Source organism: Thunnus albacares, chromosome 8, assembly GCF_914725855.1.
Source record: "Thunnus albacares chromosome 8, fThuAlb1.1, whole genome shotgun sequence".
Classification (NCBI taxonomy): domain Eukaryota; kingdom Metazoa; phylum Chordata; class Actinopteri; order Scombriformes; family Scombridae; genus Thunnus; species Thunnus albacares.
In genome coordinates, this window is record NC_058113.1 from 5,159,840 (window position 1) to 5,175,560 (window position 15,721).

The 15,721-nt window shown below is 40.1% G+C and overlaps 1 protein-coding gene across 3 annotated transcripts; it reads left to right on the plus strand.

Moving 5' to 3' along the window:
* The first annotated feature begins 5,645 nt into the window (after window positions 1-5,645).
* fam210ab (family with sequence similarity 210 member Ab) lies at window positions 5,646-10,198 on the plus strand. Of its 3 annotated transcripts, none has more exons than XM_044359767.1 (4): window positions 5,646-5,783; window positions 7,628-8,100; window positions 8,916-9,027; window positions 9,166-10,198. In XM_044359767.1, exons 2-4 carry the CDS (start codon window positions 7,673-7,675, stop codon window positions 9,478-9,480), a joined length of 855 nt encoding a protein of 284 aa, XP_044215702.1. In that variant the 5' UTR covers window positions 5,646-5,783; window positions 7,628-7,672; the 3' UTR covers window positions 9,481-10,198. The 3 variants fall into 3 exon arrangements, with proteins under 3 accessions (XP_044215702.1, XP_044215701.1, XP_044215703.1); XM_044359766.1 differs by having other exon boundaries at window positions 5,647-5,795; XM_044359768.1 differs by lacking the exon at window positions 5,646-5,783 and adding an exon at window positions 6,288-6,427.
* Window positions 10,199-15,721: the final 5,523 nt, after the last annotated feature.

Consider the following 15,721-nt stretch of genomic DNA (forward strand, 5'->3'; position numbering starts at 1 on the left):
TCCGCAGCAGGCAGCTGTTCTCATTGAAAAGACTCTGATAAACACACTGAACACTACCTGCCCAGCACAAAACCAGGATTAAATATTGGATGTTTGTCATGTTGATATGGCTAACATGTTAGTGGTTGCTATCCAGCAGATACAGAGCAATATTCATTTGGATTTGTTTCTGGCCATCTGATCAATCTAGGTCTAATATTAATTTTTCTTTTAGCTCTCTTTTGGTCTTCACCAACTCCTGGGAAAAATATCTTAAGCTGCTAAATGCTCCACTATGTTCACCAGCAAGTCACTAACTATGTCTGTTGTTTGGTGCTGGTCATGTACAGGGATGTTTATCAGAGCTGTAAGGTGAGCTCAGGAAAGTGTTGGGGAAGGGGGTTTCCAAAGCTACGGAGTATGGTGATATGAGTATACCGTAAATAGTCCCTTAAATAGGCAAATGTTTGCTAACGTGGATGCCATAATGACTTTATATGGTAAAAATATGTCCATTTTAAATGCCTATGTCAAGCTGTTCCTCTTCCTATTGGTCACTAATGAAGCATTTACATCACTCTTTTTATCTGCTATCAGAAAAATCTGTAAAAAGAATGAGTCAGCCACTGAAAGTGTTTGTGATTAGGCCTACCACAGTGGCAGTTTGTGTCTCACTGCAGCACAGAACATCTTGTTGGTATGACATAGTGTTTAGTAAATAACTGTGAACAGCCTGAAGGCAGAACCCTGATGCAGAAGGAAATGATGTAAACTGAACAAAACAAAAAATATTAACATTTTAATCATGAAGCACTGTGTGGTGTAGCAGAAAATGCCATGAAAACACTTGAATTCTAATGGTCTGTATGATAACAATCCATCTCGACTGCTGAATGTAATCTGAATGTAGGCACTTCACCACAGATGGTAGACCTGAGAGGCCGACTCTGAAGCTTGCTTGAGTCTGTTTATGAATATGGGACAGGCCTCTCACCCTCATTTTGATCCTATTGTTCACTGCTGTGTGCGTGCTGCTAACTGAACAACCCCAACAACAATATCACATCTGCACACCAAATGCAGCCTTAAAATCTGTGAAGAGGTCTTTGGACTGTCATTTCACACAGGCCATTTTCAGTTTTTACATTACAAATTGCTCTGTGACTTGCTAGAAATCTGACAGCTTCGTTTTTAACTGGTGCTTGTTAGAAACAGTTTCTGCAACTTGTTAAATGCGGGTATGAGGTCGTTATCCATAGTCAGTGTATTACCTGCAGTAGATTTGGGTCAGCACGCTCCCAGTTTGGAGAAGCAGACAGGCATACTGGCACAGAAGCTAAACAATGTGAGGCTGTGAACAGGACCAGCAGCAAAACATATTTTAGTCATCTAAAAAAGGACCACCTAAAAGAAAAAAATCAATAGCAGTTTAAGTGTACACTATATTTAGAATATTTTCACCACTTTACCTTGCCATCAGACAGCCCTTTCCTCTGGCACTACATTTTCTCAACAGTAGAACATCCATTTCCTACTCATGCCACACACTGTATTACGCTGCAACAGCACTTTTTGACCCAAACAGCTGATCTGCGGCTTAATGCAGTGCACAGCATGCGTAGGAACACAGACGTTCTACGGTAATGAAAGTCACTAGGAGCAAGACGGAATACATGTGCATGAATGGTAGGGAGGACAGCAGAATGGTTAGGATGCAAGGAATAAAGGTGGCGAAGGTGGATGAGTTTAAATGCTTGGGGTCAACTGTTCAAAGCAATGGGGAGTGTGGAAGAGAGGTGAAGAAGAGAGTGCAGGCAGGGTCGAGTGGATGGAGAAGAGTGTCCAGAGTGATTTGCGACGGAAGGGTACCAGCAAGAGTGAAAAGGAAGGTTTACAAGCTATCTTGTATGGTTTGGAGGCGGTGGAAGAGAGGCGAAAGAGAGATGCTGGTTATATTGGGAGAAGGATGCTGAAGATGGACCTGCCAAGCAGGAGGAAAAGAGGAAGGTCAAAGAGAAGGTTTATGGATAGGGTGAGGGAAGACATGCAGGTGGATGGTGTGACAGAGGAAGATGCAGAGGACAGGAAGAGATGGAAACGGGTGTCACAGTGGTGACACAGGCTAAGTAAGGCAGCTCAGACATCCCTCTCCCCAACCACAAGATGGAATATATATAATGGAAAATATATATGTTCCAGGTTGTTCTGCATCTACTCCTTGTCCTCCTCCCATCCAGTGAGCATCCTAATCAAACCGAGCCAAAACCATCTCAACTGACTCTGTTCAGTGCAATGGAGCAAAGATTCTATTTCAACAAAATTTATTCAAATAATTCACTTTTTCTGTTTCATTTCTAATTTGTATCCTGGTGGTCATTTGAAAGTGTTCATTGTATTATTAAGTGGACCTTAAAGGGGCACTACAGTTATCTAGTATTGTTCCTAGTATGGGTCAAGCTCCAAAAGCACTGGATCCTATTATGGATTTCCCATAATGCAACTCAATACTGTCCTTCATTTAGTCTCCTAAATGCCAACTTCTTTCAAACCTCACACATCCTGTTTATAACAAACACAAACTCAGATAACCCTGATGATATCATCAGGGGTTATTTTCTTCACAAGAGCCACAGAACAGATGCTATATGTGTTCACAATCCGAGCAGTACTCCCCATGACTAGTAAACTGAGTTTTATGTATAAAATCAGTGGAATTCCCCTTTCAAAGCTGGTATGTGTTTAGTCGTGTTATCTTAATTGTCAGGCAGCTCAACCGATTTCATCATCTTGGGTGTTTGAGGCTTGCAACAACTGGAGCAAGAGGTGGGAGTCAGTAAACTTAGCTTAGCATAAAGACTGGAAGCAGATGGAAACAGGTAGCCTGGGTCTGTCAAAAGTTCAAAAACACACCTACCAGCACTGTATTCATATTTCAGTTTGGGTATAGATTAAACAAACAAGATATAACATTTTTATTAGTGAACTTTAGAGGTGGTGGTAGGAGAATTTTGTAAATTTGGACCGAGCCAAGCTAGCTGTTCCCCCTACTCCCAGTCTTTATGCTAATAAAGCTTTACCCAAAATGTCAAAGTATTCCTTTAAACACAACCCCATATGCTTAAAATGCTGCTACTTTGGGCCATAAAATCTTTACAAGAGAGATGAACAGAATTCTTTCATTGGGTCCCTCATTTGGTGTTGGTGATGTTGGTGATGATGGTGATGAAGAGTGCTGTCTAACATGTTGGTCCAAAATCTTCTGTATGTGTTCAGTTGGGTTGTGATCTAGTCACTGCAAAGGCCATAGCATATGATTCACATCAATTTTACACTCATCAAACCATTCAGTGAATCATGCAGATGGGGGCATTGACCACTTCACAAAGGAAAGAAAATGATATTTTCTGTCAGTACAAAGCTCTATAAGCTTCTACTCACAAGGGCTCTCTGGATTTAGCAACTGTACAAACACTTGTGACACAAAGTCTAAATCGGGACAAGGGTATATGGCATTATACATCAACAAATATCTCTGTAAAGTTTTAGTCACTTAAAAAAAATTGACTGAACTCTCATTTTCTCCTAATTTCTGCATACTACAACACACTGTGCATTCACATACATTACAGTTGGTAGCTGACCAGCAGTCCAATCACAGATTTCTTCTATTACTGTCAGCTCTGCCCCTCAACCATACCTTATTCCACCCAACTTCCACCCCATTTACCCCAAAGGAATCAGCCTGAAAGCTGTCCAATCACAAGCTGGCTTCTTTAACCTTTAACCCAAATTATTTTGACTGTGTGACTGAGATTCAGCACCACAGCATGACACCAGATTTTTTGTTTGTTTGTTTGTTTGTTTCTGATTATATCAGAAAAAAAATGTGCATTTAAGGATGGTGCATGAAGTTAATACCCGCAATGATGCAATCATCCTTATATCACGAGGTGGTTAGATTGTATAGAAGCTCTGTTCGTGCTGGGTTGTGTATGTCTCATATATAAAATTCCTGCCATAGGAATTTTAATTCATTAGCAAATAATCAGACTTTTTAAGTTTTCTTCCTGATATACACAGCAGTACCAGGACTCAGTTGTTCTAATTGTGTAACTATAACACTATATAATAATGTTTATTATAATTTCATGCTAATGCATAGTAGCATGTCTTCTGCTATTTTGTATGAGTGCACAGAATGCAGAAACTGCACTGTCCCAGCAGTCACTGAAATTAATGGGATGACTTGTCCCCTTCTCAGCCCACACAGCAGACAGATGGATACACAACAAACATCTTAGATGCAATTCAGATCTGTCACACAGAATTGATCTGACTCTTGACGCAGGGATGATTGGTGTGCTTGGAGCTCAATCATAGAAACGTGATCTTAATTACAACACGTTTGTGCACAAACACGCGGAGAAAATGGCTGCAAAGATTGACTTAGTGGTAAGACACTCCTCAGCTGGAGGATGTGTTTTTAACCCCTCTGTCAATGAACATCAGCTCTGCTTAGTATCTATGAACATGATCCTGAATCCTAATCAACTTCAGGGATGATCCCTGTATCAAGTGGAGATTCAGGGCAGAAAATTTTCTAAAAAAGATCAACACAAGTTTCATGCGTAACTGCAAGACTGCAACAGCTAATATATTTTCAGACCAAACATTAACCTCATTTGAGATGCAATTCCAAACCATGTGTTTTAAATAAAGACTAAACATGCTATTGATAACATGCTTTCATAACATTTGTCTCTTACTGTGCATGGGAAAAACAACACAGCTTAGCCCCGACAGTATGACTGCACCACCCTCTGCTGGTAGACTTCATGTAATGCAGAAAAAGGGTGTATATATGTCACAGATGATATGTGCGAAGTGTCACGTTTGCTTGTGCATGGGTGTGTTGAATGGTGTTAAATGCACAGAATGTACTAATACTGTTAGTTGTATTTATGTCTGTTGCCCATGTGAACCAGGTTGTCGACATAGTGCATTTTACCTTATTAAGTAAGTGCCGTTATTTGTTACTGACAATTCATAGCAGGTCAAATCAAACATTAAAAGTGTATGGTACACTGACACATTTATATTTCTACACATACGGGCATGAGCCTCATTACCTACAGGAACTGATCACACCACTAACCTCCACCTGAACCCTCAGATCTGCCAGCAGCTTGCTCCTCTGGGCCCCCAGTACTAAACTCTGCACCATAGGGGATTGAGCCTTCTGCTCTGTTGCACCACGCTTGTGAAACAGCTTTCCTAACCATCTGAGGGCAGCACAGACCCTAGACTCTTTAAAAAAAGAAAAGGCCTAAAAACCTTTTTTCATCTTAACTTTTAAAACTATTTTCTTTATGTTGTATGTTCTATGTTATTAATACTGTAGCACTTTGAGTTTCACCATGAAAGAAAAGTTCGGTACAAATTAAATGTATTATTAATGATGTATTATTAATGATATAGGGACACGTTTGAAGGTCGTCAGTTGCGAGTGAAAACCTATCTTGCCAATTTCATGTTTGTTTCCAAGAAGTTGACTACCCGCTAGGCGCGCTGGGAAATGAAGTTCTTGCGCAGGTTCGCAAGTTCGCATGGCCCTTTTACAGCTGGACCATGCGAACTACATTTCCCGTGGCTCCCCGCGCGGTTGGGAGTACATGCTGCCCTCCGTGCAGTCCAGTCCCTACTGCTGCTGCACCGAGAAATGCGGTCCTTGAACGGCACATAACCCGGGCAGGTCTGCATGGCCCTCAGGACTCAGGAGCCCGATTTAGTCTGGGCGTGAACAGGTAACTTCCATCGTAAGTGACCACTGCTTTGTATTTACTGCTTCTTTTTTTGGCTTAAATGGTGACAACTTATATTGCTGACTGTCTGGGAGTTAGCAGTCAGCTAACCGCTAACAGCTAAGTTGGCAGCAGTCCAGAGTCTGGCCTTATGAAACCTCTCCTAAGAAGAAACGCTGTTTGCTTGAAAGAAATGAAAGCCTCTTCCCGCCGTCTGCCAGTGGAAAGCGCTCCAACAACCTATAAAACCACCTCCTGTCCTCCAGACAAAACTGGCCAATGTCAACTAGCCTAAAATAGAAGTCTGTGTCAAATTAGCATGAATGTAGCTGTAGACTTCCGGTTAGCACTTCTAAAATAAGACAGGATAAAACGCTGCTGCCTGTTTTAGTGAGTGGCGTCACTTTATTCTGAAGACTAATTATGTGACTTCCTGTGTAACTGCGGTGAATTGACGCAGTTCAGTTCGGCTAACTGGTGGTTTCTGCGCCAGAAGTTTCTTCGTATAAACCTGCCTCTGTCCGCTATGTTAGCTTTTAAAACGTAATTTGAGTAAAGTAGTTTGTCTCGGACATTCTTGAACTTTCTGCATGTGACTCACTCAGTCGTTTTGTTTGTCATTTATGGTTGTGCAACCATAACACAAGGTATGTCCAAGACCTTCAGTCTGTCATATAGATGAATATGAAGATAAAAGGCAGATATTGTTATAGCTAACACATGAAGGAATGTAGGTCCTGGCTGATTTGTTCAATGAATGTTTAGAATAGAGTTGGTTTGGTGGTTTCAGCACTACTATTTGTCATAGATAATTCTTAAGCACATTTACTGGATAACATTAAGACGTATGTAGTGTTTTTCTTTAAAAAATGCACAATATACCTTTTCAACTTAGGCAACAAGGGAACATCTATAAGATTAATCAGCAGCAATAAATACACATTGGAGGGAAGACTTAAGAGGGAATACTGTAGGTTGTAATTCAGAAATTGTTGTGCTGGTTGAAGATCCAGTTTCCTGGTAGTCTGCAGTCCAGATTTAGGAGTGACCAGAAGATCCAGAGGTCTGAGGTTGAAGGCAGGGTTCAATATGTTCAGCAAATGCAGGACTGGGATAAGATGAAAAATATGGTAAAAAATAATATGTAAAAATTACATGAATATAATGTCAGCACTGTGGGAAAACAACAGTTTATATGAAAGCCGGTCATATTACGTCCATATTAGTCGTCACAGCACAAATGTTAAGCTGTGTTTGAAGCGTCTCTATTACGAGGTCATTCATAGTTCAATGTGTCACTCAGTTATCACTATGTATGTATTTAGGCAAACAGAATAGACCGCAAGTATTTTACATTTTTGAAGAGGCTGAAGAAGTGTGTTTCATATACATTTCTAATGAGAGCAGAAATGGATCAACTGCCAAATATTTCAGTTATTTAGGAATGATCAGTTAGGAGTTAAGTATCAGGTTTATGTTTCAGTAGTATATTGGCAGGCTTCAGATATAATCTTCTGTTTAGGTCCATGACATGAAAAGTTCTTCAGAGCTGCAACTAATGGTTAATTTCATTATTGGTTAATCTATTAATATTTTTTGATGAATAGGTTTAGCATATAGTCTATGAAATGTCAAAAAATAGTAATACATTTTTGCTGCTATTTCTTAGAGCCTGAGATGATCTTCACATTGCTTATTTGTCCAATCAGCAGTGTAGTGTGATGATACTGTATTCACTTTAAAATATTTCCATTAAAATGCAACAAGTCTTCACATTTGTGAAGCTGCAACTAGAGTATATGTCACTCCTTGGATTTAGACAGATTTTCTTTTTCCTGCACCCACAGTCTGTCCTTAAACGTCACAGCAGCAGAAAGGAGGAGGAGGAGACGATGATGATAATGCAGCGCATCCTATCCTATGGTACACTGCGCCGGGCGGCAGTGGTGCGCCCATTGCTGGTGGGCGTCACCGTCCATGAACCGCCAGTAGCATTTTGCTGCTCTGCCCTCCGCCTGTCCCTGCCGACACCTACAGGCCGACTCTGGCTGTCAACCTCAGCCTCCAGCAATGCAGCACATCAGCCGAAACACCAGCCGCCAGAGGAGGAGCCACAGGCCAGCTCCGCACCTCCATCACAGGCGGTCCGGAAAGAGGAAGCTGAGCCTGAATTTGTAGAGGTGGACCCCCTGCAGGATAAATCCATCGGTCTGGTCCAGAGGTTTAAGAGGACTTTCAAACAGTACGGGAAGGTGATGATCCCCGTGCATCTCGTGACGTCCTCCATGTGGTTTGGAACCTTCTATTACGCTGCTATGAAGTGAGTCTTGTGTTCTGAGTTTATGGCTTTACATTGGACCTCACAGTGTTGTATTTTTTATGATGACGAGCAGAAACTTAGTTTTTAGAGGCATTCTAATTAATGTTCACAACCTGAAAATGAGATGCGCAGAATAATATAATGTTAATTAGATGTATCTGACACATTACCAGTTGTACTTCAGAAGCTACTTTCTCCAAATACTGAAGCTCCTGATTCACAGCTATGAAGCTGATCAGATTAAAATGCTGATGTCAATCTGTCAGTAACTGGGAGATCAGCTGCTCGTTTCCACTCAGTGAAACTACAGAAACACAGTTGACTGGTGGTCGTACAGTGGTGTTACATAATGATGTGTCTGCACTTACGATCTTTGTCTGAATACAGACACCAACTGCAGAGAAACATTAACCAGAGAACAGACTAACTTTTTATTTTAGCCATTACAGAATTAATGTTAATTAGCTACAGATGATCCAATCTGTTGGTGATGTCTGTCATCTTAATTAACATGCTGCTAAAATGAGAAGCTGCTACCTTTTATGTTTTCTCTTGCTCTTTGCTAAAGATAAAGAGTGAGGAGAAATGAGAGGCTCGATAAGAGATTTGTTAGTGTCTGAACTTGACAAACTGTGTGATATTTATGAGTTAAAAAAATAATCACAGCATTGTTATTCAGTCATTCTGATGCAACACAGTGACAATGTTCCTTGGTTACATTATTACAACATAATGCAGTTCAAGAACTGCAGATTATTTTGTGTGTTTTTGGCAGTTACATCAAACCTTCTCAATCTTAATTTATATTTCTTCAGAGGTGTGAATGTAGTGCCATTTCTGGAGATGATCGGTCTACCAGAGTCACTAGTTGGCCTTTTGAGAGACTCTTCAAGTGGTTATGCTCTGACTGCATACGCCATGTACAAGGTAATTTAATCCAGGATCTATTGTTATTTACCAAAGTAAACACTTTTTTTTCTCATTTATCAGCATTTGTCATCAAAAACAGGTGACAAGTGATGTATGAGCCATCAGTCAGTGTCTTTTCTTTTTGTCTTCCTACAGATCGCCACTCCTGCCAGATATACAGTGACTCTGGGTGGCACATCACTATCTGTTCAGTACCTCCGCAAGAACGGCTACTTATCCACACCACCGCCAGTTAAAGAATACATCCAGGACAAAATGGAAGAGACAAAGGAGAAACTGTCAGAAAAAATGGAGGAGACAAAGGAGAGATTTTCCGAGAAAATGGAGGAAACTAAAGAACGCTTTTCTGAGAAAATGGAAGAGACTAAGGACAAGCTTTCTGAGAAACTGCAGGAAACCAAAGACAGAGTGTCTGAGGGAAAAGCGTTTTTTAGGAAGAAAAACGATTAGCAGATCAGGTTTACAGGTGGCGCCTCTCAATAAATGATCCAATTTAGGTCTCGACAAGTAATCAGTGAGTTTGGGGCAAGTAACGGGCAGCACTTCTGAGACTGTTGGGAAAGAAGAGAGAGACATTGCACTATCCTTGTCCTGAAGTTTCACCTCACACATCTCAGTTATTACCTGTTGTCTATTTAAGTGTCAAATTAATTCCTTAATTGTCAAAACCCTGCCATGATGCACTGCAAGTGTAGACTAGACAGCAGCTTAGCAGACTCCTGGCAATGCTGCATTTTGGCTCAGTCATCTCAGACTGGATTTACACAGGCTCAAGTGATCTGGGCTTTAACTGTTTGTTAGCTGAAGCTATTCTCATGTCTCTTTACACACATATACGAAGAAGAAAAGAGTTCTGGGAAAAATAAATTGATTTGCCTGTGTATAAAAGAGCATCTATTAAAGACTGTATGGGAGAGAGCAATGCTAATCCTTGTGGCTGTTAGGAAAATAAAACTTGAAGCTCATGGTTAGCTGTGTGTACTAGTCCATCAAAGCCTTTCTGAAGGCTGGGTATCACCTTGTGTCTTTTATAATGTAATGAGAAAGAAATTAAGTTTTTCTAATGTATTTTTATCTGATAGCCAAAGCTAATATATTACATTATTTTGGTGTCTCTACCACTTAATGTATCGACTGAAAAGTGTGAATAAAATGACAGTTGAAAGCCGTTCTCGAGGCAGAAATATTCAGCAGTATGTGTGAGTTTACATGTGTTGATTTGTTGATCATACATGTAAACATACAGTGGGTACAGCATGTTAGAACAGTAGACACAGTTACACATGGAAATCAAGTGTTGGCAGTGTGTCAGATGAAATGTCTGGTACTTTTGATAAATAGACAGATGTTCTTGTCAGAAATTCAAATAGATGTTTGATTATAAGCACAACTGAATAAAGTGAAACGCTAATCATCAAAGTTTGTGCTGTGTCTATAGGCGGTGAGAGAAATTCAATTAAGATTTCTTGTTGACAATATGTACTCGAAGCCATCACTGCATCACCAATGACTCTGACTTCCAGGTTTCACAAGGTCATACTCATCTCTAACATCTTGTAGACACTGTTGGAAGAATTATGTAGAGCCTCAAGAAAAGTAGCAAAATGTAAAACATACTCTGTACCTACATTCAAAATCTTACTCAAAAGTACTTAAAGCTGCATTAATGAACATTTTTTATATGAACATAAGGTCAGTGGACTACATGTAATGTGAAAGGGATCATCCATAGTGACAAACCCACAGAGAATTATTACCTGACCTCAGTTCTCCTCAGCTCTACCAAGCATGTTAGCGCCTTTCAGCTCGTTACTCTGGCAGACAAAACTGATAAACTCAGTGACCGTGTTCTACCTGCCCAGCTCCAAACAGACAGACAAAGTTACAACTAGCTGGTGAACATAGTGGAGCATTTAGCAGCTAAAGAGTCAGATATTTTTCTCAGGAGCTATGTTCATAATGATTTTGTCTGCAGCTGTTCCTTGCTGGGCAGGCAGCAGGTTTATTAGCTGAGTTGTTCTGCTGAAAAGAGCTGCGAGAGTGGTGAAACTGAACCAAAACTTCAAGTGTGGAACATAAAACCAAAACAACTAACGTTTTGATGTAATTAAAAAAACAACAGATGTGAGGTAGTGAAGTGAAGTCAGATTTTATAATTATGTATGCATCATATACTGTACAAAAATTTTAGGCACTTTAAGTGTTTATCCATAATACAACACTATCAGGGAGGCATCTGATCGGTCCCAAATGTATTCTCCAGCTTGACAACGAGCCCAAACATCCAGCCAGAGTCATAAAGAACGATCTTCACCAATAAGAAGAACAAGGAGTCCTGCAACAGATGGTCTGGTCCCCACAGACCCCTGATCTCAACATCATAGAGTCAGTCTGGGATTATCATGAAGAGACAGAAGCAGCTGAGATGCCTGAATCCACAGAAGAACTGTGACAACTTCTCCAAGATGCATGAACAACCGACCTGCCAAATACCTGAAAAGCTGAGTGCAGGTGTATCGAGGAGAACTGCTGCTGTGTTAAAGGCAAAGCTGCTCTGTTCACTGAACTTTGTATGAAGTTAATTGATAAATAAAAACTATTCATTGTATTATTTTTGAAAGCATCCTAACTTTACTTTTAGTGCCTAAAACGTTTGCGCAGAACTGTATGTATTTGTTTCATCTCATACAAGTAGAAAATAGTGGTTGGTATCTTTTCATGCTGTGCATCAGTGGAGGCTGGTCCATAGAGACAGAGGAGGTTGCTCCTCCTTGATTTTTTGAGAGGCAAGAGGGAGATCAAAATATAAAAAAGAATATTTGATTGAAACTAACTATTACCAAATAATTACCAAAAAAGAACAGTCTGTGCAAAGTAGTGGTGGTGGTGGGGGGGGGGGGGGGGGGGCGCTGTCATCCGCAGGGCGGGCTCTCTTACATCATTTTAATGTACTTCATTTTTTTCATGCTAATCTATTATTGGCCAAGATACGTAAAATGACGCTCCAAGGGAGGACGTCCTCCCTAACCAATCAACAACCAGAATGCAATATTGACATTGCGTTGGTCCAATGATAGTTTCCAGATTACATCTTCAATTCTCCCCACTTTAAGGCAGAGTAGCAGAAGAAGATAACGAGCAGTAGGTAGCTGCTTGCGTTAGCCAACGCAACAGTTAGCTTTTTGTAGCAGCCTGAATGACTCTTTATACATCCATGGAAGGACTATTAAGGACTGTTGTTAAGCTAACGGGAGAATGGATTTGGACAGTGCGGCACAGCAGCGGCAGGACACCGCCGGGAAGGCTGGAGAGAGAAGCAACCGGAGAAACAACCAGGAGAGTTAGCTTGTTTGTCATTGTTGCTAATGATATCAGACTGGTTAACCAACAGCCACAAAGTTCTGTTAACTAACAAACAAGATGACCAACAGCCACAAATGGACGCTATGACATGAATACTTAATCTCCATGAAAGAAAGAAGAAGACGTCAGATAACGTGAGTCAGAAACAGCTACTCTCTCTGTGTGTCTCTTTGGTCGCTAATTTCATCTCTCATGGTTAAATGTCTCTGTGGCTGTTGTGTGAATTTATCTCCTTAACAAGAATGCAGCAGAGATGATATAATGTGCTGTAGGTAGTTTGCTTGTTGAAGTTACAGTGAGCTGTCTGGACTCACTCATTCATTTGGAATTGATCCAGTTTTTAATTGAGTGGCTGTTCAGTCACCTGTTGATGTTGTGTGATTAGTGAATGAGTGTGCAGGAAGTCTGGCTGCTTGTTGTGACAGTTTCTTCAATTCGTTTTTAAGCTGAGTCGTAAATTGAGTAATAAGCTTAAAGTTACTAGAATAACAAATGTTAACGAGTGGTGTAAGACATCCTAGTTGATCTGTGATCCGTACAGATTACACCCCACGGTTCGGCAGGCATATGAACTGCGGATTAATTGCAAAATGTAATGTCTCATTTAAGACAAAGTAAACAAACTGCTGTAAGTACAAGTCCTGGACAGACAATGTGTCGCTAACAGGGATTTTGAAGAGCGACGATCAAACCAGCATCTAACGGGTCCTAATTGACATTTGCAGGTACGTTTACCTGCCGTTTAATGTGCTGCAGCTGAGCAGCTAATTAGCTACGTAGTTGCTAACTGACGTTAGCAGTGAATGTTAGTTTTGTGGCTCGTTCATCAAGCTGCAGGACAAAACGTGTGCTCGTGTTTCTAAGTTATCATCAAGTTTTGATGATGTGGACACAGGCTGTTTCATTCACTACTGTGTTTAAAAGAGGAAGCGTCATATTGTCATTTAATTTAACAATAATTGAGCATTGAATATTTTATATAATTTAAGATTTTATTTAAACATTGGACATCTTAAATGTTGTTTTCATTTAAGACCATAGGCAAAAGTTCCTTGCTGTTCCTTGCTGTCAGTGTGTTACGGAATTTTTTTTTTTTTTTTTTTTTTTGCTGATCCTAAAAATGATCCGATCCGTGACTCAAATCCGTGATACGATCCGTACCATGAGTTTTGTGTTCATGTTAACACCCCTAGTGTTAACATATGAGCTTTGTAGACTATATTTAGTATGTCGTGCACATAGATAAGAGTGTGTAAGTCATGTATTTGATACATGCATTAATACTGTCTGATGTGAACCTACACTTTTAGATCTGTGAATGTTTTTAGTGTTCAGTCTGTCTAGTATTCAGCACTGATCTGAACCTGTATCAGATCATAAGCTTTGTGGAACTTTATATATTTCTGTATACTAAGAAAATATATAGGAAACACGTGTAAATCATGTGATATCTTGTCTGTTTTTGATGAGAACATAAATTTGTCGTTACAATAGAACAATACTGTAAATTTGAATTTCACTTTGTTGGTAAAATGACACATTCAGAGCCACTGCACTGCTAAAATGAGCACTTCTTTGTTTAGAAACAATACGTATAAATGTATTTAAATAAGCAGCCTTTTCACCACCCAAGGGTTTTTGTTTTTGAAAGCAAATTTTTGTATTGGCATATAAAATTGTCCCCCACCCCTCCGATTTCATCAGGTAGAGACAGTGATATAGTTTGATGCAGTTTGTTGTAAGATTCCATGTTGGTTTTCCTCCTGTCCTCTCCAATTTTTTGAATCACCAGCCGCCACTGCTGTGCATATTGCACCAAGTGCAATTTAAATTTGTTTGAAAATTGTTTTTTGTGCCAAATGGCTTCAGTGAACACATGGTCATGCTGCCAGGAACAAACCAAGCACAGCGGACACACTGCCACACACTTTCACCAGCCCCTCATACTACAACTCCTGACCTCCTGCACACACACATACTGTATATCAACTGAAAATGACATTTTGTACGCTGCAGTTTGGAGTTAATACACAAACCTTTTTTTGCTTAATGCTGAGTATGTGGTCTCAACAGTCATGTATATGTATACATGTATGTATGAATCTAAATATTTAAAGATCGCCTCCAGACATGTTTTTAAGACATCAATCTGAATAATAAATTGAATCTGAAGAATCCAGAATCTATACACAATCTATGTAGACGCAAATATTTTGTTTAAGTTCAACTGCAGCACACAAGATGTCTCTTACTTCCCTGTAAAGTCCATTCTCAGTGTTTGGCTCACACCTACAAGCCTCAGGTTTAAGATGAGCACAGAGAAGTTTTCCTCCTCCAGCAGATGAATGTGAAAACATCCTTCTTGTTTCACATTCACATCTGCGTACAAGAACAAAACATATATTAATATTCTGAAGAGTTCTGCATTGACCATTTATGGTAAATTGCAGTAGTGTGGTGACCATGTGATTTATAAAAGGGAAGATTGTGTGCAGAAGTGCTTGTGCACACTTTTATAAAACTTTTGGCATGAAACTTACTCACAGTTTTATGAGGCCCCTGATGACGGTGGGTTAAGGTCAGGGTAGACACCACTTATTGAAAAGTCAGTATGGTTTGACACTTAGTTCTCCTATAGCTGTCAGCATCCAGTAATGTTAAACAGATCTAAACATCATGCTGTCACACACTGAGCGTGCTCCAGCCTGCCTCCTTCATTATGAATCTTATCTATATGTAAATATAACAGCGTTGCTCTGCGCTGATAGGAAGTGTGTGTGTGTGAGCTACAATGACCTCTGCTGTCCAAACTAATGAACAACTGTTTATGCAGTCCACTGCCCCTCGCACAAGCACCTGTCTGTTCTCCCACAGGGAGTATGACACAGAGGACAGAGCGGCGCTGCAATTCCTGAAATGATTTTAGTGTAAAGACAATCTGTGTTCCTCAGGTGTGAGTCAGTGGCTGAACATGACTCAAGTGTCAAGACGCCTCTGGGAAGCTGGAGGTGAAGTGCGGGTCAGGAGGGAAGAAAACTGTCCAAACTGTCCAAGACTAGTGATTTTCTCTACTTTGCATCTTTTTTTTTTTTTACAAAGGTCAGTGGGATCATCTTTGAGGTAGCTGACAGACTGTGTCTACATTAGAAAGTTGCTGTACAGGTCACATTTGTTGGTGTAGTTTTACCATAAAGCTTTGTTATAGTCTTTGAGTGGATAATATTTAAAGAAAAGATCAAACAGAAATAACCAAAAATCCACGTGAAAGCTACACAAAAAGACATATTTTCTCAGTTAGCTTTAGATGTGTGTAGACATGCAGATATGT